At 50.0% G+C, this 23614-nt stretch overlaps 8 protein-coding genes across 8 annotated transcripts; 3 read left to right on the top strand and 5 right to left on the bottom strand.

Annotated features, from left to right (window-relative positions):
• The first annotated feature begins 327 nt into the window (after nt 1–327).
• On the top strand, nt 328–1861 carry BCR38DRAFT_104920 (Alpha/Beta hydrolase protein). Its single transcript, XM_040853324.1, has 2 exons — nt 328–404; nt 465–1861. Exon 2 carries the CDS (start codon nt 596–598, stop codon nt 1715–1717), a length of 1122 nt encoding a protein of 373 aa, XP_040720284.1. The 5' UTR covers nt 328–404; nt 465–595; the 3' UTR covers nt 1718–1861.
• Nucleotides 1829–2888, bottom strand: BCR38DRAFT_104917 (uncharacterized protein). The gene is made up of 2 exons (XM_040853323.1): nt 1949–2888; nt 1829–1883 (listed from the first exon to the last, which is right to left on the bottom strand). The coding sequence occupies exon 1, from the start codon at nt 2819–2821 to the stop codon at nt 2006–2008; it is 816 nt and encodes a 271-aa protein (XP_040720285.1). The 5' UTR covers nt 2822–2888; the 3' UTR covers nt 1829–1883; nt 1949–2005.
• A 684-nt stretch (nt 2889–3572) lies between these two features.
• On the bottom strand, nt 3573–3914 carry BCR38DRAFT_405952 (uncharacterized protein; the record flags this gene model as incomplete). The annotated part of the gene is made up of 1 exon (XM_040858001.1): nt 3573–3914. One exon carries the CDS (start codon nt 3912–3914, stop codon nt 3573–3575), a length of 342 nt encoding a protein of 113 aa, XP_040720286.1.
• Nucleotides 3915–4022: 108 nt separating this feature from the next.
• Nucleotides 4023–4878, bottom strand: BCR38DRAFT_421786 (uncharacterized protein). The gene has a single exon (XM_040859461.1). It carries the CDS (start codon nt 4719–4721, stop codon nt 4164–4166), a length of 558 nt encoding a protein of 185 aa, XP_040720287.1. The 5' UTR covers nt 4722–4878; the 3' UTR covers nt 4023–4163.
• Nucleotides 4879–8251: 3373 nt separating this feature from the next.
• Nucleotides 8252–9390, bottom strand: BCR38DRAFT_481472 (uncharacterized protein; the record flags this gene model as incomplete). The annotated part of the gene is made up of 3 exons (XM_040863380.1): nt 8252–8561; nt 8612–9162; nt 9211–9390. 3 exons carry the CDS (start codon nt 9388–9390, stop codon nt 8252–8254), a joined length of 1041 nt encoding a protein of 346 aa, XP_040720288.1.
• A 2601-nt stretch (nt 9391–11991) lies between these two features.
• BCR38DRAFT_421788 (FAS1 domain-containing protein) lies at nt 11992–13012 on the top strand. The gene is made up of 3 exons (XM_040859462.1): nt 11992–12164; nt 12291–12690; nt 12751–13012. Exons 1-3 carry the CDS (start codon nt 12085–12087, stop codon nt 12874–12876), a joined length of 606 nt encoding a protein of 201 aa, XP_040720289.1. The 5' UTR covers nt 11992–12084; the 3' UTR covers nt 12877–13012.
• A 107-nt stretch (nt 13013–13119) lies between these two features.
• On the bottom strand, nt 13120–14849 carry BCR38DRAFT_421790 (UbiA prenyltransferase family-domain-containing protein). Its single transcript, XM_040859463.1, has one exon. It carries the CDS (start codon nt 14707–14709, stop codon nt 13237–13239), a length of 1473 nt encoding a protein of 490 aa, XP_040720290.1. The 5' UTR covers nt 14710–14849; the 3' UTR covers nt 13120–13236.
• Nucleotides 14850–22901: 8052 nt separating this feature from the next.
• Nucleotides 22902–23293, top strand: BCR38DRAFT_405957 (uncharacterized protein; the record flags this gene model as incomplete). The annotated part of the gene is made up of 2 exons (XM_040858002.1): nt 22902–22977; nt 23043–23293. The coding sequence occupies 2 exons, from the start codon at nt 22902–22904 to the stop codon at nt 23291–23293; spliced, it is 327 nt and encodes a 108-aa protein (XP_040720291.1).
• Between the last annotated feature and the right edge of the window lie 321 nt (nt 23294–23614).

Genomic DNA, 23614 nt, shown 5'->3' on the forward strand with positions numbered 1-23614 from the left:
CCTAGATGGTGATCCCAACTGGGTGTGACCTTCACTTCATCGGCTTTGATGCCCCATCTTCGAGGTTATACGTGATCTGTGGACCCTATCCGAGGCTCTATATGCATATCGGAGGACACATCAATAAAGCGAATTCGGCAATATTGGGACCAAGGTGCTATTGAATAATCCAAGGGCACTAATGTGTCACCATTCACGCTATTCTCGATAAAAACAAGCTTCGTGCAATCAGTTGCAATTTGCGGCACTAGGATCTAGAGTAAAATCACGCCACCGTCATTTAAGATTTCTCAGTTGCGCTAGACTGAACGTGACTTTACTTTCCAGAATGTGGTTCGCAAGGACGTGTGGGATCAGCGGTGCAATACTAGTCGGCCGGTGATTGTTTGGATTCATGGTGGAGGGTGAGTCTGGACTCCTTCAATGCCTATGCTTGGCGGTCAAGGAGTACTGATTTGTGACAGTTTTCAAATTGGTGCCAAGTATAGCACGCCCGATTCGAACCCTCTAGGTCTATTGGACCGAAGTTTTGAAGATATGCCAAAGGTTCCATCTGGATTGGACCGAACTATCGAGTAAATGTTTTCGCCAGCGCATGTCACATCGAGACGGCCATCTGACATTCTTACTCGTGGCTCGGTGCTTTTGGATGGCTTCAGGGGTCATCCTTTTTCTCAGCAGGCGGCCTTCCCAATGCAATGATGGTCTCTACGATCAACGCAAAGATTTGGACTGGATCCAAGAACATGTCTCCTTATTTGGGGGCGACCAGAGTCGTGTCACTGCCATGGGCGAGTCTGCCGGTGGCGGGTCCATATTGCATCATATTACTGCTTATTACGGGAGCAAGGACACTCCACCACCCTTCCATCGCGCCATTGTTCAGTCTACTGGATACGTGTCCCGTCTCGATGCCTCTCAAGCCGAGGGCTCCTTCTCCGTCCTCCTCGACAAAGCGAACGTTTCGACCCTTGCAGAGCTCGAGGATCTGGATACTCAAACTCTTCAGATTGCCAACCAGTTGTCTCAGTCCAGCGACTTCTATGACGCCTTCCAGTTTGGCATCGCCCCTGATGGAGACTACGTTCCTGACCTGCCGGAAAAGCTGCTCGCCAGCGGCCAGTATCACAAAGATATCAAGGTCATAGTAGCCCACCACACGTTTGAAGGCCAGCGGTACACTGACCCTACCGCTACCAACTCGTCAGCCTTCGATGAGCACATGAAGCTCTACTTCCCCAAAGCCTCAAGCAACGTTTTATCTGAGTTATCAACTGAAATCTACCCAGCCGTGTACAACGGCACTTACCCCTGGACGACCCCCTTCGACTGCCTATACATAGCAGTGTTCGAGTTCACCTTCAGCTGCCACGCCGACGTCCTAGGCGATGCACTAGGTCCCTCCGTCGGCCAGGACAGCTACTCGCATCTCTTCTCCGTTCCTCCAGGCACACATACACTCGACGTGTACTTCAGCTTCTGCGTTAACAGCAGTGCGACAGTCACAAACGAGACCATTGCAAGGAATATGCAGGGTTACTTCACCAGCTTTGCGCAGTCCGGCGACGGCAACGCTAACAAGGCCGGTCTACCCGAATTCCCCCTATACGGATCGAATCTTACCGATTTGGAACTCAATCAAACTTTTGTTGATGTAAGGATGGATCCTGCGGCTCATTCGAGGTGTGACTGGTGGAAGGCTGCATCATACGTGTAGACTGTTATTGGGATAAAAAGGCAGGAGATAGTAATCCGACTAGGTGCTAAACCTAGGCACCTACCTACCTAAGCTCTTAACTGTGCGCCATGCTGCGTGAATATTGGATTTAGAGCACCCCGAGCTAATCGGCAAAGGGGGTAGCATGGCAGCGAAACAGAACAAACTGAAACCAAATTTCAGACCCGAGTTCATGTTGGCAGCGAAACTCAAGCTGGGGACTGACCTCACCTGGTTGTTGGGTTTGTATCACGGCCGTAGAGGACTTGGTTTCCATGTTCTTCCGAATCAAGCACTCTTGGCCTTCATAGCTAGATCAAAACCAGTCTGTTGGTCCACATCCTTCATACTGAGAGCAATACGGCGCCCTTCTATTTTGATAACCTTGACCTTGACCTGTTGCCCCTTCGAAAACAAGTCGGAAGGCTTCTGAGCCCCTAAGTCTTCGACGAGGGCTGAGACGTGAACCAGGCCGTCGCGACACTGTTTCACGCCATCCAGGTTGACGAATGCGCCAAAATCTTTAACCCCTGTGATGTGTCCATCGTATACCTTGTAGAGCATCGGTTTATCATCCGTCTTTTTGCTCGCTGGTTTTTGCTTCTGGGTATCTTTCTGTTGTTCGCGCCGTCGCCGCTTCGCGTTGTTGTATTCGTCCTTGTCTTCACCCTCGTTCTCTTCGATACGGGGACGTCGTTTCGTCTCAGAAGGTCTCGGTGGTGGATCGCCTCCTATGGTCGCTTCTTCTTCTCCAGTCCCACCGGCTCGGCCATCTTTGCGTTTCTTTTCCCTCTTTTCCCGCCGACGTTTCTCCTGCAGAGATTCTTCCTGGGTGCCCTTGATCCGGAGTGTCTTTTTGTTGTAACGCGGATGCAACGCGACAACGTGGTCATCGATTCTGTCAACCAGCGGGCCGGGGAACTCGCGGAGATCTTTCAACCTGTTGCTGAATTCGTCGGAGTTCTTGCTGGCTACGCGTTGTGCAATGAGGATCTTGGCGAGAGAAGAAATTCGATCGTACGCCATGTCGCCGAGGTGGCCTTGTAGCTCGCTGACGACCTTGGCCACTAAAGGCTGCAACTCCAGCTCTTCGAAGTCTTCCATCGTTATGGCGTGGGACAGGGCATCTACCGGTTGAGATTCACAAGTCGTATTAATGGGCAGCAGGATTTGGCATGCGACAACTTTCAGAAGAATCGGCCGCGATAAGGCTTATCTGACCCCCTTGATAGAAGCATATTCTACCCTAACCCCATCGTAGTCCTAACCCTGACTGACAACGGAAAGATAAGGGGATGCTGTGCACTTCGACACAACTATGACATTACAAGATGAACCACTGTAGTACGCTCTCGATAACCAATAATTTCCTCCGCCAGCTTGCGGACATTCCATTGGCGTCTCCCAAAACTCTGTTTCCACCGAAAGAACGAGACAGTGCAGTAATAATGACCGTGAAGGCGCTCCATCGTCGCTGGGGAATGATGGCATGCGCAGCTCGTCAGCTATAAGCTTTTTTAGTTTCTGTCGGCATGATTACATCTTGACCGCTGTTCTGCTCGACTCGAACCTCTGAGCTTCGTCGAAGACCTGGTCTGTGGGCAAGCTCTTTCGTCCAGAAGATATTGCAGGCCACCCAAAAAACTCGTCCGCCCGAAAACACAACGTTACGACGGGGCAAGGTGTGCTCTTTTAAATCATAGTCCCCGCCCTTTCATTGGATTCTACTGAAATCGGAGTCGAATAATGGCTCGACGGTCAAAGTCCTGACGCCAGGCTTGAAAGTGAGCATCGACGGCCAGAATTCCATCGGTAGGTAGGGAGACGTCAGGACACGAAACTAGAAGTCCATAGTTTACATGCGGTCCATCTGGCGCCACTCGATCATATGTGCATTTTCATACATAGCCGCCACCTTTTCCAGTTGCAACACTTTCCGAAGCAGATCGTCCTGCACAACGCAAAGCTGTTCATCCCATAGGCACCGAATGCCGAGGCGGTGGGTGAGTGCTATAGCACCTCTGACCGTATTAGGAATATTTTCAGCAAAGGGATACATGGTAAGTGCGCTAGGGACTTTTAGACGATCCAAGTTCGCTTGAGATGCTTCCAGGACGTCGGTCAAACAGCTCCGTATGTAATCGGCGCAGCACAGCGATATTCCAACGAGAGATTCAGGGGAGCTTCGTCGAGGCATTGTGATCCGAAATTCACCAACACCAGTGGCGATGACAGCATATATCGAACATTACGTGTCCGAATCCATCGGTATCTTTAACTCTCGAGTCTTGACTTTGACCTTGTTCGGAGATAGGAGAGGAGTAGTTGAGAAGGCTGGCAACGCTCATAACTAAAGTATTGAGGTGTGAATGATCTAGTTGTAGTCCATTCAGATATGGCTTGAGACCTATTTATATGACGTTAGAGCATCTAGATGGCGATTTATTCAAACCAACCACTCCTGAACCCCACTTGTCGCTTCATCCCAACTCTCCGCTCCCATCTCACTGACCAACTTGACCACCGCATGGACCGGAACAACTCCATCTCCCCCGACAGCCTTCCCGCCAAGGACAGCCAATCCATCTCCATTCTTCCCATCCGTCTTCGCTGAAGACACCCCCAAGTAGATATGCGGAAATAACCCCCCCTCCCACGGCTCTCCACGCCTCCCATCCGGACTCTCCCACTTCACCTGCAAGTCCGTTTGCGCTTTCAACTTTTCGTAGTCTATTTTGATCAAGTATATGACATCGCGACTCAAAGCCGAAGTGCCGAAGAAACGCCCTAGCGTCTTGGGGACCTGGAGGGACGTCGACATGTGGAGGAAGCCATCTCGCTGATCCAGGGCGGATGAGGGCAGATGGTGCGATAGTTCGAGGATCGTGTCATCGTCGCCCCAGGGTACTAAAGAGGCGGGGGCTATTTTATAGATAAAGCGAGATTGGGCGGTGGTATTTTCATTTGAGGGGTTTGCGGCTTGAGCGGGTGTTGAGGATGACATAATGACAATATTAGAAGTGGGATTAAAGGTGAGAGATGGTAACTCTGTTGGTCTATTCTCTGTTGTATAATGAGCTTCAAAGTAAAACTTCTAACCTGGGTGCTTGGCGTTTGTGAGTGAAGCTGACAATAATATGCTCCAATCTTCAGAATCGTTCGTGATTCTGCCAGGTTTTTGTCACTTGCAGGTAAGTAGAATTCTTGACTGCCAGCTGCTGTCTGACCTTACAGGGATGTGTGACAGTGTCAGATCCAATTCTTTAGTAAATCGAGTTCCAGCCTGGAGTGCTCGAGTAGGCAATAGCGAGAGGGATATCCGTTTTACCTCACGACCCGAACGAGTCCACAAGCCTAAAAGACCAGACAAACATGTCCGAACTAAGGAGTCCCAGCCCTGTACGTACTACAGCCGACAATGGCTCTCAGTCATCCACGTCATGGTTCCTTCATGGAGTGCGGCCAGTTTGACGCACAGAAACCAGATGCCTCGAGGCTCAGATGCAGTCTCAACCCGATTTTGGCAGGCTATGAGGAAGAGCTGTAGTGTTTTGACGAAAACACGGCGACATGGTGGCAGCTAGACTCGGATTGATGTTTCATGAGATTGACAAAGCACCGCACTTTCACGTGGGACCGGGAATCCAGCTGCTATGCCCTGGTTCTGTGGACCCTTCACGCCCTCTCTTTCATTCATATTCGTGTGACTTTGATGATAAGAAACTTGGAGCTGCTATTATGTGCGTTAAAGGCATACAGGGAGGACTGCCCCGCAGCTTGTTGACTTAAAGGGTCCCAAAAGCACCATTCTGCGACTCAACTCAACTCAACCCATTTGATCGATGTCCATGAATGGACATTGGTAGAGAAGAACCCCGAGACAGTCCATTATACTGCACTGAACTATGTCTGGGAAACGGATAGCTCGGAATACTTTAAGCTGTCAGATTAGCTTGTGGTCGACGGAGAAGACGGTAGAAATACGTCTATCTCGCTTGCTACGATCATCTCGAAGGTCAGAGGATGAAATGTACGCCTGCTGAGCCGTCTATTTGTATTGCGTGGCCCAGGAACACCGCCTATGTGATGGGTATAGCGCTGGGGCCAACTGCCCATAGATAGCCCTTCCGTAACTAGCTGCAGATTCCTGCGAGTTAATTCCATCATCATCACCACCAATTCAGTGATCTTTTCTATATTACCCACAATGTGTCCTGTTTATGGACAGATCTCTACTGCACCGATCAATACAATCTCTCCAAGAAGGCTTCCAGACGGTTGAGATGGGATATATCCACCAGCGGCCGCAGATCACATTCATAGTGGATATCACTCGTTTGGAAGATGATTTTCAGGCTGGGGGACATCGAGTTGCCGGTCTAATGAAAGTGTCACTAGTGAGTGAAATTGGCGCGACGCAGAGGATTGAAACAATCGGTCGGCGAAAATATATCTCCACCCTACCTTCCACCACCGACCACATCATAGCTTCCAAGTAGCTCAATAGATATTATGTCAGTGCTCGTACCAAGCACTGCAATCTCTCTCGTGCTTCGCAAACACTCCAACAAAACCCAGATACAGGTCGATCTTCTAGATGAGACTAGGCCTAACCATCCCTTCAAAAAGGCGGGTGTAACCAATGGGTACCACCTCATCTATCTGAAGAGAGACCCACCGGTACCGTGCCTAGGCAACGCTCAAGGTGTAACAACCGACCTAGTGCAAATCGGACAACTGCAGACCCGAGCCTGCCCAACTGGTAACGGCACTTCCAACCACCGAAACGTTGTAAGGCTAGTACGGGAACCAAATATAAGCCTCGCACAAAGTTCCCAAGATTTCTATCATCTTCCAAACATGCCGTTCACTTGCGTCATGTACCCTCAAACTCACACACGCCATTACGTACTTAGAAAGTAGCAAACGTACCGCCACAAGACTACTTGATGCTCGCCTATAGAGGAAAGAGTAAATTATATGTGAAGTAGTGAAATATAATATTAAATACGCCGTAGGTGTTAACCCTCGGTACCGCTACAAGTACTCCCTTAAGGGGCTATAGATGATATAGCGGGCCCTTAAGCCGCGTCGGGCGGTTATACAGGTAAACTTGTAGCCAAACGACTACTAAACCTCCTGTCCCTCCCTAAGTCTGTGCTACAACCCCTGCCTGAACTACCGATAAGTGTGGTAATGTGGCACTTAAATTCGTCCTCAGGGGTGGGATGCTGCTGATGTGCAGAAGATGCTCGACTATTTTTTGTCGCGACAAGTCGTAGTATCTGCTAATTGGGGTTCTCGTCGAGCGTATACATCTCAACCATACGCTCAAGTGGATAGACCGTAACGTGATCTAGACGCTCGCAAGAATCGCGGCGAGAGGGGGTCCGATAAGGGGTCGGATTAACGATTCGAATTCTGGACCGGCTGTCGAGTTATATTCCGCCGACGTAGTGCTTGACGGTCGACTGGCTAGGATGCTCGTAATCCTAAACTGCACCAATCTCCCTATTATCGCTAGGTAGGCGAAGTCAACAAGGTGGGCCAGCGCGCCTTAAGGGTTGACTAAACCCCCTTGTGTGTTAGCTGCGGGATTCGAACCCGCGACTCGTCACCGACCCAAGTGGGTGAGGCTCAAATCGGGACTTATCTGCCAGCGAAGTGACCAACTACACCAGCCGACAGTGAAATATAATTATGCAACTGCGATCGTGAGGCAAACGCAAAGCATTCATTGCTTTGTGGTGTGAAGTAGTATGAAAGGGCTTCTCGATATTAGAAACACCTGTTTGAACCATTGCCGCCCGGCTTCGCACATAAAATTTCTGTGTTCATCTTCAGGCTTGGCATATTTTGAAGGACAACACCACAAGCCTGAGCTGCCATTGGTCAGATGAAAAAGTTCATCCGCATTCTCGTCATCTTCTGTCTAAGCGCTGCTGTTATACTCGTCAGCGCGCAGTCATCCTCATCCTCCTCATCCTGGCTAGTATCAAACGTCATCGCGTACTCTTGACATAATCGACTCGTATCCAGGTAAGCGACTTCCCCCTTTTCTCATTTTTGCGAGCCGAGTTACGGGGTGACTTTTTCATTCGAGCTGCCAACTTGACCATGATGTGGAACTTTGGCAGTGATGCAAAGAACAGTGGAGATTATTACACTGGGTCGAACCATTTTAATCGGATAGGAATTTCGTAGTATTATGTTGGGGACAAGATGTTTAGTATCGCGGAGTTTCATTAGGGCACGTGGCTTGGGAAAGAGCGCGAGGGAGATTGAGAGTTTTCAGGGGGTAGGGGGTCCTTCCGTTTTCTGCCAGAGGAAAGAAGACTCGAAAGATAATGAGAATCGTTCAGTGGTTCAAGGGGGCCAATTTGCAATGCATTTATCCGCTCTTTATTCAAGTGTTTGTCGTCCGCGTCCTACCTCACCAATTGTAATATATCATGCATAGCTGTGTTCCTGCACCGTAGTGACATCCCTGTGTTGTATTTCCTGACCCTAAGCTGCGAGTCCCGGATTAGTCGCTCATGAATTTCTTGCCCCCTGGGTTGCCTGTTCACGAGTATCTTGGGTCTGAGCTTCATTGGGTGGCACCATGTACACCCCATCCAAAGTATACCTCGTGCTCGAACTCTGACTTCCACGAATACCATACTCGCTAAATGGCACCAGTGTCTCGCCAGAAGGGGTCCGCAAATGCGAGCGGTGGGGCTCCTGACTTGGTCTTTCGGGCTCGTAGATGGGCAGCATGAGGTAGTCCTCGCTCTGTGTTCGGCTGTTGCGTGATTGTCGGACTTGTTGCTCGTTAAGTGGCAGATCGTCTTGGAGAGATCCACTGCGAGATATTAACATGACAAAGGGTCGTGGTTATGTTTATGAACTCACGTTTTCCAAACCCCATCTTTCAGGGGCCATGCCTCGGGATACTTCTCTTTGAGAGTATGATGCAGCACCACTGCGTCAAGCGCCTTGACGCTTCGTAACGGTGTCCATTTCAAAAGGACGAATGCCGTCACCGCCAGCAGCACCGAAAAGACAGGTATAATGGCGAGGTTCTTGACCGACAGGGTGGCGACATCGGGGGTGAAGACTACGAAGTCCCCGACATTGGGCTTGGGCTTCTGATCCTTTCCCAGCGCTTGGTTTGGTATGTCGTCGTGGGGGTACAGGGTCGTATCAGTGAGGGTATTCGTGGTCGCAATGTAGGACGTAAGTATTAGACGGTGCAGGTCCTGGGACATGTTGCTCGTGCCGGCGTCGAGCAAGGAGCCCAAGGCAAACTGGCTAGAAGCCAGGGCGGACTGGCCCAGTAGGATGCCGATGTTGACGACTTTGGGGATGCCCAAATAGCGGACGAAGATAGCTGCGAGGGATTTGGGTATGCCGAGATCTTCGTTGAGATTTAGTATCGTAGAACTACGGCCGTTGAGCGACCACTGTTGGCAAAGTCAGTACATCATGGTCGTGTCCTCAAGTTAACCAACATCGGCTTGCGGTTGTTCAGTGAAGAGATCGTTTACCTGATTCACTTCCCAACATGATAGTGCAGGACGTCCTGCCTTGACTCGATGATAATATCTGTCCTTCTTTGTCAAGTAGAGAGGGTCGGTGCCAGGGCTATACGAAAGCCTATCCACAGATGATATGTACGCAGCCCACGACATGTTCCCTATCGCATCGGATGATGATAGAGAGGCAAATTTGCGTCGCCGCTGTCCCCAGAATGGCAATGAAAACAGGATATGTCCACCATTTCTTCCATTGGTCTTTGCTGCTTGATGCCAGCTCCATAAATGAGTCGATCATGGACGACCGCTTGTTCCATAGCGAAGTTGACATGTGGTGGAGATAGCCATGATTGATTAGCCAGAATAACATCAGGGCAGAAAAAATACACCATGTATTCAAGATGGTTGTCGCCACTAAGATCGCGTAGGCCGAATTGAGGTTGTTTGCAAAGCCTTTCGGAACGGCGATGGCCCTTTCGCTGTACCCGTTTCTCGGCAAGGAGAACTGCCGCCATAGCTCGTAAGTGTTTGGCGGTTGTTGGGCCGATGAGACCACCATGGCTTTCGACGAGAGCTGTAGGCCGACTTACACAGGCGTCTTGTTTGCCTGCTAGAGTAATTCTCGATCGAGGCTCGCTTCGAATGTGTGACGCGAGGACCGCCTATTCTAAATGTAAAAAGGTTTGATGAATTCTACTCAAGACAACACCTATACTGACTGATTCTTCGGATCGGCTTGTCAGCCCCCTAGCCTCGGCCACCCCGAGGTTCCCTTGTGGGATCCGACATGGACATTAATTTCGAGCTAGCAAAAACGAACACGCGGTTCCGCTGCATCGACTTCACACTCTCCGCCATTTGGGCTCCAGCCTATCGGTTAACAACGTTGTGAATGAATCCGAAGTCTGTCTAACGAGATTAGTATCAGCCAGACCAGTCATGTCGGAATTTGTAATGAAATGTACAAACTTGTACAAGCATATCGCAGATTATTTGTGCTTGTGCACCGTACTAGCTGCATGAGATGTGCTACGCTGTATGCATGATGGGACGCGTTCCCCCGCTTCTGTACAGCCTGACTGATAAGGCTGGGAAATCCGGCCTGGGAAACATAGGGCTGGCAACCATCATAACACTTAATATCACCATCAAAAACGAAGTATAAGAGCAAAGATCTGGGCTGGGGGGTTGGGGCTAGGGTTTTGCCTTTTCCGATTTCCATCAGACATCTCCATCACGCCAAGCGAAATACTCGCAACATGAATGAAACACCCTGTGATAAACTGCGCTGTTGTTAAGCAAAGCCTTGTATGCACGTAAATTTTCGTTATGTTGGTCGTATTCAGAATTCCACGATGAATTACACACTTCTGGGTGTAATTGATTGTACTGTAGTTGTACTGGATACAACTAGGCTACATTGTAGGCTATTGTTAAGTCACTAGAAACGTCACATGTACACACAAAAGGGCTTGTTATCTCAAGTAGAGACCAATGTGATGCCTCAAGGATGTACATGAACGAGCTGTTGGCCGTATGCCAATGTTGTACAACACCATCTGCGGTGGTGACGACTTTAGTACTGCGCGGATTCGCACACCTTGCACGCTATCGATTGTTTTATTTCCGCAGGTCGGCTTGCATCAGCCATGCCGCGATTCTGCCCAAAGCTAGTCTAGATATTACGTCCAAGTAGCCAATGCGGCTCTTCCAGCAGTGTCGTGCTTTCTCCACATTGCTTGATGTAGGTTATTGGAGGATGGCAGAAGCACAATATCCCCATATATTGTGCGGTTCTTTCCTCCAACCCATCTAATTGTGGGAGGTTCTGGACCCCCATCCGTCATTGTCACTCGCTTTTAACGCTACAGACCAGTTGCCGCGTATTACGGCGTTTTGCCTTTGTCACCAGAACTGCACTGATAAACCATGGGGCGAAGACTACAGCTCTCGCTTTTGGCGGTCCTTCTCTTGACTATCTTCGTCTCTCGTTCCGCAGCCGAATACCCCGTGTCGCCCGTGCACCCGTGTATATGCTCGACGATTACACCTGATTCATCCCATGTTGTCACTTCAAGTTCGCTCGCACATCTGTCGTACCGACCATCTGGACAGAAATCTACGACGGTTTCTACAACATCCCGGTGGAATCAATCTAGCCCAGGTCCCTCGGTCACTTTGTCCAGCTCAACTCTGTCAGGAACTGCTACCAGTTCGGTCTCAACATCTAGCTCGAGCCTGACAGTAGTTTCGTCAAATCCAACCTTGACTATTACTTCTCACTCTACTCCAAGCTCGACGGCAATTGTTTCTTTAAGCGTGACTGAAACTTCGCCTTCAATCTCTTCAACTTCAACACTAACCTACACCTCTTCAACTACTCCAACTGCGATACCTACAATTTCTACGCGGACCTCTTCTATACCCACCTCCTCAACACCCACCTCTGCCTTAGGTTCCCTGGAATCTGGCCTTATCAATGCAGGCTGCAAGCGATTCTTGGAATACATCAAGCAAGACAATGAAACATGGAAAAAATACAATTCGGACCGGGTCCGGACCGTCTTCGCCCCGTTCGACAACAGTTTGCCCCCAAGCGACCTAATGGCGCCGATTCGGCGTGATTCCCCGTCCGAAGAACAACAGAAAAAAGATCAGCAAGCCGCCACGCGTCTGACTAATATGGAGCACGGAGATTGTACCGCGGTGCAGACCCTCAACGGTAACAATATCGCTGACGTAAATGTACTTGAGTGGGTGGCCTCGGACTGCAACAACAACAACAACAACAACAACGATACCAACTCACCCAGGCGCTCTGCGTTCGCCTACTTTTCGACGATTAAACTCATGTCGGGCCTGGGAGGCTCGGTCAGCCTACTCCAGACAGATATACCCTATGATGGGGGTCTCATTCAGGTCACTGACGGGTACGTCAAGTTTGAAGAGCTTCACAATAACAATTGTTTGTGTTTCGTCCCAGCTTGATTCTCTTTCATCCCCCACCTATGTGCAATTTATTCCAGACTAACAACAAAACGTTGCCAATTCCTTAGCTACTTCACCCTGCCCCAAAGCTTATCCCAGACCATCCTACAAAAACAACTGACGACGTTCCTGGATCTCATCAATAAGTTCAACTTAACGGCTACTTGGGAAAATACGCCCTTCGTGACCATCTTCGTTCCCACAAACGATGCCTTCAACTCATCCAAACTGACCGGTAGCGAGCCTGGGTTCAAAGAGTTCCTGCTGAGCCACATCGTCGTCGACAAAGATATGGTGGGCTACCTGCCCAACTTACACAACGGGCAGACCCTGGAGACGAAGAGTCATTTGAGACAGAAGGTCGAGATCCGGGGTTCCGATTATTTCATTGGCGACCTTGGGGCCAAAATCGTTCGCTCGCAGATGAACATAGGTCTAACCAATGGGGTGGCGCATGTGGTCGACAAGGTGGGTGTGCAATGGCATGGTGAACGAAACGGCCCAAAGCTAACTATTCGCCTACCTTAGGTATTGACCATGCCCACGGCAACCGTAACTACTGCTGCCGCCTCGGACTTGAGTACAGCGGCTGGGGCTACCGTGGCCGTTATCCTGGCTGCCCTGGCGGGTCTTCTTCTCTCATCAAATTTCTAATGCAAGGCTTATCGTGCGGTGAAGAGGACCACTTGAATGTTTCTATTCTTACGCAGAGTGTTAATAGTAATATAGTTCATTTTATTCATGTTCAGTGGCTACAGGCAGAGTGGGAAATCAGCCAGGAATGCAGCTAGCCTTTCACATGCCTTGTGTGGTTCAGGTAGCTGATCCCATCCGTTGTGCTTATTATCAGTGCGATGGGGAAACTAGACTTTTGCATTTCAGTGCTACCGCATAAATGTACTGTCAGTGCTTTCTCACGTCAATATTCAAATCTAGCCGCTACTTGTGCAGATTTATACAATAGTTGAACATATGATACACGTAGCGTGGAGCAGATATTCTACTTCAATATGTCTATTCGTCGCCATCCCAGTACTCTTCGTCATCCATGTCTACTGGTTCACCAAATGCAGCCCGCCAAACTCTACCCCACATGCCCTTCTTCTGAGCGAGGGCGAGCACCATAACGGCAGGTAAATGCCATACGCTGGCCCAGAAAAGCCCCCTTGCGCTGCCATGAAAACCCTCATGCTTCCAGAACCGAATCGCTTCCCTCGTCAGCCATACGTTGACGGGCATACTCGTCACAGCAAAGCTCCATTCCGTCACTCCTGCGGCGCAGAGTCCAAGGCAGATGGGGAAGAAGGCGAGGCTGTATCGAAGGGCAACCCGAGCATTGCGCGCTGGGTTGACCCAGCACAGCATCTGGTGACCAGCTGCCTTGTACTCCTCTTTGATAGACCAAGACAATGCCATGAAATGTGGGAACTGCCAAGCGAATAGCAGTGCTGCGAGTAGCCAGCCACCGACCGCGTCAGGTGTAATGAGCAGTTCATCGAACGAGCCTGTGCCAGTTGCTGACTCGCCTGCTGCTGCCGCCCAACCCATGAGGGGTGGTATGCCGCCGACGATGGCACCTACCCATGTGTTGAGCCATGAAAGCCGCTTCATTGGCGTGTACACGCCTGCATAGAGGACGATATTGGTGGCGCCCAGGAAAGCGACAGTGGGGTTCACGCCAAAGTAGAGACCTCCTACGCCTGTGAGGGCTGCCAGCACGGCAAATGCCACCGCCTTGCGTGCGGAGAGGAGTCCGCGGACAAGTGGCCGATTGCGGGTCCGCGACATCATGGCATCTGTCTTGGGCTCGTATAGCATGTTCAGGGCATTTGCGGACGCAGAACAGAGTGCCGTGCCGGTGGTGAGAAAGGCGAGTGTGAGCGGGGATAGGGATGGCGTATCCAGCCCAATCGACGGGGACAGGAAGTCGGGAACCGGGTACAGGGCGTACGGCGCCATGGCCGATAGGACGACGAGGACGGTGAGGCGGGGCTTCGAGAGGGAGAGGTAGAGGGACAACTGCCGGCGGAGCGAGCTGGCCGAGTGTTTGGTGGCAGACGTCGTCAGGGCGGAAGAGGCATCTTCGGCCGGTAAGGGGTTTTCGGCCGTTGAGGTTATTGGGGGTGCTGCAGCAGCGGCCTTGCGCCTCGCAGCTTGACGTCGTCGGTGGGGTAGGTCCTGGTTTACGTGTGACACTGGAGTCGAACTCGTTCGATTCGCAGGTTCGTCAGCGGGGGTAGTGGATGCAGTTGATCTCCGCACGTCTCCATCTTGATTCCGCGGAAGAAACCCGTTCGACAAGAAGTAGCTCGTCTTGAGACGGCTCTGTCGGGCATCTACGGCATTTCGTGGCGCGAAGGTCTGGCTAAAGCTCCTCGAGATGCTTAGTGGCGTCGAAGTCGTTGGGAAGAGGTGCTGGGTGCACCGCCAGTATATGCTATCAAGGGCGCGAGGGCGGGCGACATTTCCGGGTAGCCGAAGGCTCATACTGACTGTATGTCATATCGACAAGTTCGCACGTCAAATGGCCATGTTCGCTGAGTTGACGGTCGACTATTCCAACATGCCGTGTCGCGATTGCCAAAGTGGGAATATTTTCGATGTGGCGGCAAAGCATTGTTCCGGCCGGGCCTGCCGTTCGGGAGAGATGATAGTGGCAGCTGCGGGACAGCTGTGTTCTCTAACGTAACCCACCCATAAGCGGGCCACACCCCTTAGCGGGCCACCATTTTTGGCATAATAAGAGGATGATCAATAACAGCATAACAAGCAGAGTTGAAGCTATTCACAACGCTATTTTCAACTAAATACATCAGAATCGAGCGGTAATTCCTTCCAAACGCGTTTAGCAAAGGTAACAACGCCCCTAATGTCAGAGAACAGAATGCCATAGGCACCGGTGGGACACCGGTGGGGCTCTGGTGTAGGAATGTGCGAGTCATGACACGATATGGAAGTCTTGGTTTGCGGAACAATCGGAGAAACTAGTGCTCCGCGGCTCCGACGTCGGGTTCTAGCTATCTATGTAAGGGGCGGAGGCCCGGGAAGAAGATAGAGGGAGAGTAGAGATCAATGCATCATCGTGGGCACCCCTACCTGAGACCGCCAGTGACCATCCGGTGCTACGTAGGAGGGACGCCCGTTACTCCCCATCACTCTGTACTATTGCCTTCGGCCTAGCCATACCCTGACACCTAAGGGCTTGTCTACGCTCCTTTTCACTCATTACCTGAGCCTCTCGCTCCTCTCTCCGGCGCTGTTGATCTCGAATCTCTTTAACAGTTAATACACGTGCAGTACCACAGGCCTTCTTCGTCCTTCTATTTCTACTCCTGTTGTTTCTTAACGAGGCCCTCGTTAATCTTCTGTAAGGCTAGATTATCTGCTAGAGCTGTTAGGCAAGTCTCTTTAATAAAGAAACCTTACGCTGTAAGGGGCTATCACAAACAGTGACAATGTCAGGGTACGGCTAGGCCGAAGGCAATAGTACAGAGTGATGGGGAGTAATGGGCGTCCCTCCTACGTAGCACCGGGTGGTCACTGGCGGTCTCAGGTAGGGGTGCCCACGATGATGCATTGATCTCTGCTCCTTCCCTATCCTACTTCGAGATGATCCTTATATAGATAGCTAGGCCGCCGCTTGGACCCGGCGTAGCCGCAGGTTTGGCGATGCCGGGAATCCTGACTCTCGGCATCCCGAAACTTCACATAGATTGTAATCATGACTCGGGAGGCTTTTGTCCGAAACACCCCACCGGCACCCCACCGGTGTCCTGCGTTCAGTGTCTCTGACAGACAAGCTTAGCTACAATCTCATTAATCTGCTGAGCCGTATCCCTATCAACTTGAATATCAACGCGTACACCATTCTCGTCGGTAAGGCTCGCAAATGGAGGGGTCTTTGGCCGATACTTGGCGAGGATCTTCGACGGATCTAGTGGGGATAAGTGTCAGGTGCAAATAAGCCACAGTGGCTTGGCCTGGACAGGGGTCGGAAATGTATAACTAGGCTGCTGTGACCCCTCTTCTTTTAGAGAGGGCAGCGATTAACTTGTCGTTATTGAGTCCCCTATACTACGCTATTGGTACCTACCTGGTGACTGGCAGCTTGTTTCGCTTGAGCAATCTCGTCCTTCACTTTGCACTTGAAATCCCGTGACAATAAGCCAGTACCTCTCCAAGCGCCCGGGATATTGCGGTAGGTAGTAGATCTAGCTTGTTGATATAATAATAAGAACTGCTGGTTGTCGACTCGTACGGCACCGAAGATAGACCGTTCAGTGATCAGGGACTTGTACGCCTTTGCCAGAGGGCCGAAGATACCCTTGTCAAGGGGTTGAAGCTCGTGGGTCGAATGGGGGGGCAGGCAGAGAGGAATGATTTGATTTGCTTCGCACTATTCGACGAATTCAAGGGATACGTGGCTTGTGTGACCATCTAGAATAAGAAGGTGGTATTGACCACGACACTGTTGACGTGTATACGTATCAAAATGGCGTAGCCAGGTCAAGGCAATCTGTCGATCGGTCCAGCCATTTGGGCTAACCTGAATAACAGTCCTTGGATCGATCCTCTCGTCTATCCAAGACGGCAGAATCCTCCTGCCCTCGAATATGATAAAAGGCGGTAGGGAGTAGCCGTTGATTCCTATAAATTCGATGATAGAGACCCATTCACGGTTACCAGGCTGGTTAGCAAAGGCCTGATCGTCCTCTTGAGAGATAATAACTTTAGGGTTATCACCGATCCCTTTGCTAATCCCCTTCTCGTCCATATTGTAGGTATCATCGTCCGTGATCACGTATTGTTCTTTAACTCGTCGGTAGAGGTCGAACCATTCGGTGAGGATATCGTACGTGATACCATCCTTTCGAGCTTGATCTAGACTACGAACCCTATAGGTCTTTGTCAGGGTACGGCTAGGCCGAAGGCAATAGTACAGAGTGATGGGGAGTAACGGGCGTCCCTCCTACGTAATACCGGGTGGTCACTGGCGGTCTCAGGTAGGGGTGCCCACGGTGATGCATTGATCTCTGCCCTCTCTATCTTCCTCCGTCTCGACTCCTTACTTATAGCCAGCCGAGGTTCTCTCTTGGATTCTGGATGTTTGCTTCCGTATGTCTGTGTTCCTCCGACTTCGGCCAATATCTTGGACAGCGGCTCCTTATCTGCAACCAAGCGATTCCCTATCCGCTGCAAACGGCTTCAACGGCTCTCATTCGCCACAAGCGGCTCTCTAGCCGCCACAAACGGCTTCCTACCTGGTGGAAGCCGGCCCGCCTCGGATGACACTTGTGGCTCTGACAACTCCTTCCCTATCCTACTTCGAGATGGTCCTTATATAGATAGCTAGGCCGCCGCTTGGACCCGGCATAACAGCAGGGTCGGCGATGCCAAGGATCTTGACTCTCGTCATCCCAAAGCTTCACATAGATTGTAATCATGATTCGGGAGTCTTTTGTCCGAAACACCCCTCCGGCGGCCCGCCGGTGTCCTGCGTTCAGTGTCCTGACACCCACTGGTGCCTATGGCATTCTGTTCTCTGACAGTCTTCAGCTTAGGGTGGCGGTCTAGAAAGCTAGTGTACCAGTTGACCCCTTAGGGGGTCTGTATCTCCTTTCGCTTCCAGCAGGTTCACTGCTAGCCCTCCCACTGCTTTGATAGTCAATGTGAAGGTCAACCCTCGCAGACTCACTACAACCAGGTGACTTACAGCTGGAACACCTGCCGTGGCAGTGCCAGATGGGAAGCCAATCATAACCCCTGTAGGAGCCCCGCCAAGCGTGGACGACTTAGTCGCGCTCCCTCAAACCTAAGTTGTGATCTTCTTTCCTTCGCTCCTTAGAGTAGAATCTTCGTCGATAGCACCTAATCGAGGTCTCTACCAATGCGATGCAACCCAGGTCGTGACAGTCAAGGGCCATCCCCACGCAGCTAACTGAAGCAAGGCTCGTTCGATCGTAGCTTCTTCGGCAGGTAATAATCGCTGTCGGTGTTGGTGGGCGGTGGTCCGGCTCTGGCGGCCTTGAATTCGGGCTTGGAGGGTTGTTCTGGGGACCCCAAAGAGCTCGGCTGCTTTACGTATACTAGGGACTTCCCCAGAACGAATAGACTTGATGGCTTTCTTGATCTGGTCTTCCTGATCCATTTGACAAAAGAATAAAGACCTAGCGATAAGAATCGACGTAGAAATTGATGATGTTGTTAAGTTGAGCCAATTCGACAGAGCCGAAATGGGTGGCCCGCTAAGGGGTGTGGCCCGCTTATGGGTGGGTTACGTTACTGTATTACAGTCACTTGCAGGTCAAGTCTACTAAAATAATCTGGACAAGATCATACACGATTCATTAATTAATACGAAGCTCCATAACTGTGTACAGAGCATGGGATTATTTGTACTCAAATTCACCTGCGATTATGTTTTATTAAATACGCCGTAGGTGTTAACCCTCGGTACCGCTACAAGTACTCCCTTAAGGGGCTATAGATGATATAGCGGGCCCTTAAGCCGCGTCGGGCGGTTATACAGGTAAACTTGTAGCCAAACGACTACTAAACCTCCTGTCCCTCCCTAAGTCTGTGCTACAACCCCTGCCTGAACTACCGATAAGTGTGGTAATGTGGCACTTAAATTCGTCCTCAGGGGTGGGATGCTGCTGATGTGCAGAAGATGCTCGACTATTTTTTGTCGCGACAAGTCGTAGTATCTGCTAATTGGGGTTCTCGTCGAGCGTATACATCTCAACCATACGCTCAAGTGGATAGACCGTAACGTGATCTAGACGCTCGCAAGAATCGCGGCGAGAGGGGGTCCGATAAGGGGTCGGATTAACGATTCGAATTCTGGACCGGCTGTCGAGTTATATTCCGCCGACGTAGTGCTTGACGGTCGACTGGCTAGGATGCTCGTAATCCTAAACTGCACCAATCTCCCTATTATCGCTAGGTAGGCGAAGTCAACAAGGTGGGCCAGCGCGCCTTAAGGGTTGACTAAACCCAACCCCCTTGTGTTAGCTGCGGGATTCTGTCACGACCTGGGTTGCATCGCATTGGTAGAGACCTCGATTAGGTGCTATCGACGAAGATTCTACTCTAAGGAGCGAAGGAAAGAAGATGACAACTTAGGTTTGAGGGAGCGCGACTAAGTCGTCCACGCTTGGCGGGGCTCCTACAAGGGTTATGATTGGCTTCCCATCTGGCACTGCCATGGCAGGTGTTCCAGCTGTAAGTCACCTGGTTGTAGTGAGTCTGCAAGGGTTGACCTTCACAGATTCGAACCCGCGACTCGTCACCGACCCAAGTGGGTGGGGTGAGGCTCAAATCGGGACTTATCTACCAGCGAAGTAACCAACTACACCAGCCGACCCTGCGAATATTATTCACTCAAAGTAGTTCGAAGTTTCAATTATGACTTAGTTCCTGTTCAAAGAAGGATTGAATTTCTATTTCTCTATCTGACAAGGTTGTTCAGGATTCGCAGGTCTTCCCAATCCCTCCAACTTAAAGGTGAGATCCTTGACCTAGCGCCACTGTGGCTGTGTACATAACACACTCCATCCTTTATCTTCATACTGATTTTGTGCTGTTAGGAAGCCGCAGACTTCAGTCTCGTACTCACAACGAAATCAAACCAAACGAGCATCCAGACTTCGTTCACAATGACAACTTGAAGTATACAACAGCCGTACAGAATTCAGTAAGTTGAATTTGACTGCAGCGTAGGAATTAAATATAACGAGATGGTGCCCCTAGAGTAAAGATGTCGTTCTTACTTGCAATGGCCCATAGGAACAGGAAATAAAACCTTCATTATGTCACAGGATACATGGCGGTGTGGAAATTGGCTCGTAAAACTTAAATCACTGGTATTCATCAAGAAGTAGCCAACGAAGGTCCACAACTCGGGACGTGTCTCTTACTAAACCGCTGCGGGCACAGTCAATGCATGTGCTGCGGACTACAAGACTTGGCCCCTGAGAGTCCCATGAGATTCCATTGAGTCTGTTTTAGTTGCAACTTGCTCATCCCCCCTGCTACATGCAGCCACTGTGTTCAATCTGTCATACGAGCCATGCATCATCATGGAATTATTCCTTCAGGGGAGACGCCTCAGCCTATACAGTCTCCAGTCTGACGTACTTAGTTCACTTACGTGTTGCCGAAACCTAGGTCTCGAACAGTTGGAAACGGGACTCGTACGTTGCAACATGATACAGTCTCTCAATGAGAGGATACATATTTCAACAACATTCGAGATGGCCTTTCTCTTATCAAGTGTCTCTCGTGGTAGATGGGATGGAGTGGGTTGTATCATTCTGTTCCATTGTTTGTCGGAGCATGTTGGTGTGGTTGAAAATAATCGTACGCTTTTACCCAGCTGTAATTATGGTTGAGTTCTCATCTGGTGATCCATCCTTTATTCACAGAAACTCTCGTGTGAAAACAATTACATAAGTCTCCTCAACAATATGTCTCTTTTCCTCAACTTTAGTCTCATGGAATTACCCGAACTCAACCAAAATGATACAGGGATGAGATACTATACCAATGCACAATAAGCCTGGTGTTTATTCCCTTTCTCGCATGATGGTAATGTGCTCGGCACTTCTGCGGCTGGCACTAAACCTCTTCTCACACGAGTTCATTTGCTTTCCATTACTACTCGGCAGCTATTTGGGCCACTGGGGACCCGCTGCGGACGCCACGCGCTATTGCATATTCGTTCGTACGTTATACTGGTTTGTTGTAAGTAATGTTGAACAGCAGGTTTTGGCCTCACTCGAAAATGAACATCTTATCATTAGCATACTACTAAGAGCCCCTTATCTGAACCAATTAACTATCTGCAACCAGGACGAGACCGAGACCAGACCAATAAATGCAATCGTATTATCAAGGTGTGTAAGCGGTCTCGAACTTGTATGGGTTCCAGACTTGGCCATGCTTCGTCATCCCCACTCTTTCTGTAGTCTGCGGGAGTAGCCTTGATAATTATTCTCCGACCCTTGTAAACGGGGCCTGGCCCATATCTAATCTTGGGTGCGACAGTTGGTGCTACGTTGTTTGCGTTCGAATTGTTTAATGCTTGCCCATCATCGTACGATCAGATGGATAAAGTGGAGGTTCAGCATTGGCCGTTTCACGATGGTTTGCAAACTGGGTATTCTCTCAGTTAATTTTCAAGGAAAACACAGCTTTTTTCTGACGTTCAACTTACCTAACATGAGCCCTATCGTACATATATTCACAAAAGCCGTAACATGTGGCTCCCAACCCCTCCATACTTTCGCTGCTGAGAAGCAGTGTTGGACCCTGCGCACCAAGCCCTCGGCGACGGCCACCCCTGGTACGTGGCATGATGAACATTACTTGTCAAACGGGCCCACATTACTGTCCTGACGGGTTGGCTTCATTAGTTTGTATACTGAAGGCCCTTATGGCCAAGGTCGCTGTCTTAATGAATTGGAAGATCCGGAGAGACTACGTCAATTCAATGCAACACTATTTGCACCCAACAAGTCCGTTACGTAGCCGCAGCAAATATATTTAAGAGTGTGGGCGTGCGTCGAACTTCCACGAAACGTTATGTTTTTCTGGAAAATCAACCGAGAGAATACCGAGTTCGCAAACCACAGCAGTGGTTGACGTGGCTCCATACTGGTCTGATTCGTGGCGTCTGGAGCCTCTGTGCAACAAAGACAGGGGCTTAGGTGTTATTGCTCTAGAGGAAGTCCAAAGCAGTCGTTATCCGAATTTGATAAGTGGTATTGATTGAATGGCTAGTATAATCTGATGGGGGCAACTTGTCATATGGAAACGTCGCACCAATAAAGTCTGTACTACACTATCCATTGGTTGGCGGCCCGTGCCGATATATACGTGGTTTATCCCTGAATTAGTTCCCCCTATGTTACTTGCGTGTACTGAGAACGGTCAATAGAGTTGTGTATAATCGAACAGCCATCATTACAGTATCGCCTTGCAGAAATTCGTCTTCACTGTCGTTAATATGCCTTTGCAATCAGGCTGGTGCAAGAATTCCAAGTTCTAAAACCAGTAGTGCACGTACGTGTATGACAGTGACCCCAACAGCTCATGTCCCGTATCAACGGTGGGTCCCGACTCTTGTGCGACCATGAGTCGCCACTTGTGTGACCTTGGTGCCCGTGTCCAAGCCAGGAAAGTCTGTTAGACATGTCTAAATCGGCCCAGATCATATGATGGGCCAAGATCTGGAGCGATGCCTCAGGGAATCGAAGAGAAATGCAATAGGACCGAGCCAATCGGTGGGCTTTCCTCTGCCAGTTCCCACCAGATATGGCAATCCATGTCTGGTGGGTTTTCGGCCGATACCTACTAGCACGGGCAGCTATCTCCATGTCGTTGAGATTCTTAACGATGTAAAGGCCAGCATATGTGATCTGTGGTATATATACTCATTGGACGATCCGGCAATGAGAAGACAGAAATTCGCAGCACATCCAATTTTCTACTCAACCTTGATCAGTCACATACACACTGCTGGCAGGATCCGGCATTTAAAAAACAACAGACTCGACTTCCATCCCCTCAAGCCTGCCTCTACAACAACCCAACAACGACCCAATAACGACCCAATAACGACCCAACAACAAACATAACCAAACAATAATCTACCACTCTACCAAATTATATTCAATATGTCGAAGGCATCCATCATCGCTAAGGAGAAGTTCAACGCTGTTCTCAACGACGCTGGCCGAGGAGACATGTACTGTAAGTGACAATATAAACCCTGCCAATGCACCCAACCACAGGATTTACCTAACATAACCAAACAGGCCGAACCAACCGCTACGCCGTCGGCAAACCAGTTGGAAACGATCTCATCAACCACGCCCGTACTCCTACGAGACGCCGCTCAAGCGCCGCCAGCCAAGAGCTGCCTGCTTTCAGTCTGATGCAGAGACTCGCTTCCTCCCAAATGCAACGACGTCGATCGAGCGCGGCCAGCAATGGAAGCATGGAGTCTATGACAGAGAAGACCAAGCTTGATATCAAGGAAGCGATGAAGGTCCATGGGCACAGTTGAATACTCCAAGGGCGAACGAGCGAACGACAGCAAAAAAAGAAAAGCATCCGAAAGGAAGAAAATAAGAGAAAGCGAGGGAGCAAAGGGAACAGGAGCTACAAAATAGATTGGTTCGTTTTGTCATGGCGAGATGGGAAATTGGAAAAATCTCGCTGGATCGAGTGGTTCAGGCATGGGAAAAACTGAATATCACAGCACCTTGGTGACTTGGACTTGGGTTATGTTGAACAGCCAGAAGCAGGCACTGCATGGATGGATGGTTGGAAACCTGCCAAAAAGCGACGTGCTATAGCCATAATAGCAAATTGAAAAATACCAATT

This window comes from Pseudomassariella vexata (genome assembly GCF_002105095.1).
Source record: "Pseudomassariella vexata strain CBS 129021 chromosome Unknown BCR38scaffold_2, whole genome shotgun sequence".
In the NCBI taxonomy this organism is placed as follows: Eukaryota; Fungi; Ascomycota; class Sordariomycetes; order Amphisphaeriales; family Pseudomassariaceae; genus Pseudomassariella; species Pseudomassariella vexata.

Coding starts and splice junctions, on each gene's coding strand:
- BCR38DRAFT_421786 (XM_040859461.1), bottom strand. CDS start 4,721: ATGTCATCCTCAACACCCGCTCAAGCCGCAAACCCCTCAAATGAAAAT.
- BCR38DRAFT_104920 (XM_040853324.1), top strand. CDS start 596: ATGTCACATCGAGACGGCCATCTGACATTCTTACTCGTGGCTCGGTGC.
- BCR38DRAFT_104917 (XM_040853323.1), bottom strand. CDS start 2,821: ATGGAAGACTTCGAAGAGCTGGAGTTGCAGCCTTTAGTGGCCAAGGTC.
- BCR38DRAFT_421790 (XM_040859463.1), bottom strand. CDS start 14,709: ATGAGCCTTCGGCTACCCGGAAATGTCGCCCGCCCTCGCGCCCTTGAT.
- BCR38DRAFT_421788 (XM_040859462.1), top strand. CDS start 12,085: ATGTCGGGCCTGGGAGGCTCGGTCAGCCTACTCCAGACAGATATACCC. Junction 12,165..12,290: donor CTCATTCAGGTCACTGACGG/GTACGTCAAGTT, acceptor CCAATTCCTTAG/CTACTTCACCCTGCCCCAAA. Junction 12,691..12,750: donor TGGCGCATGTGGTCGACAAG/GTGGGTGTGCAA, acceptor CGCCTACCTTAG/GTATTGACCATGCCCACGGC.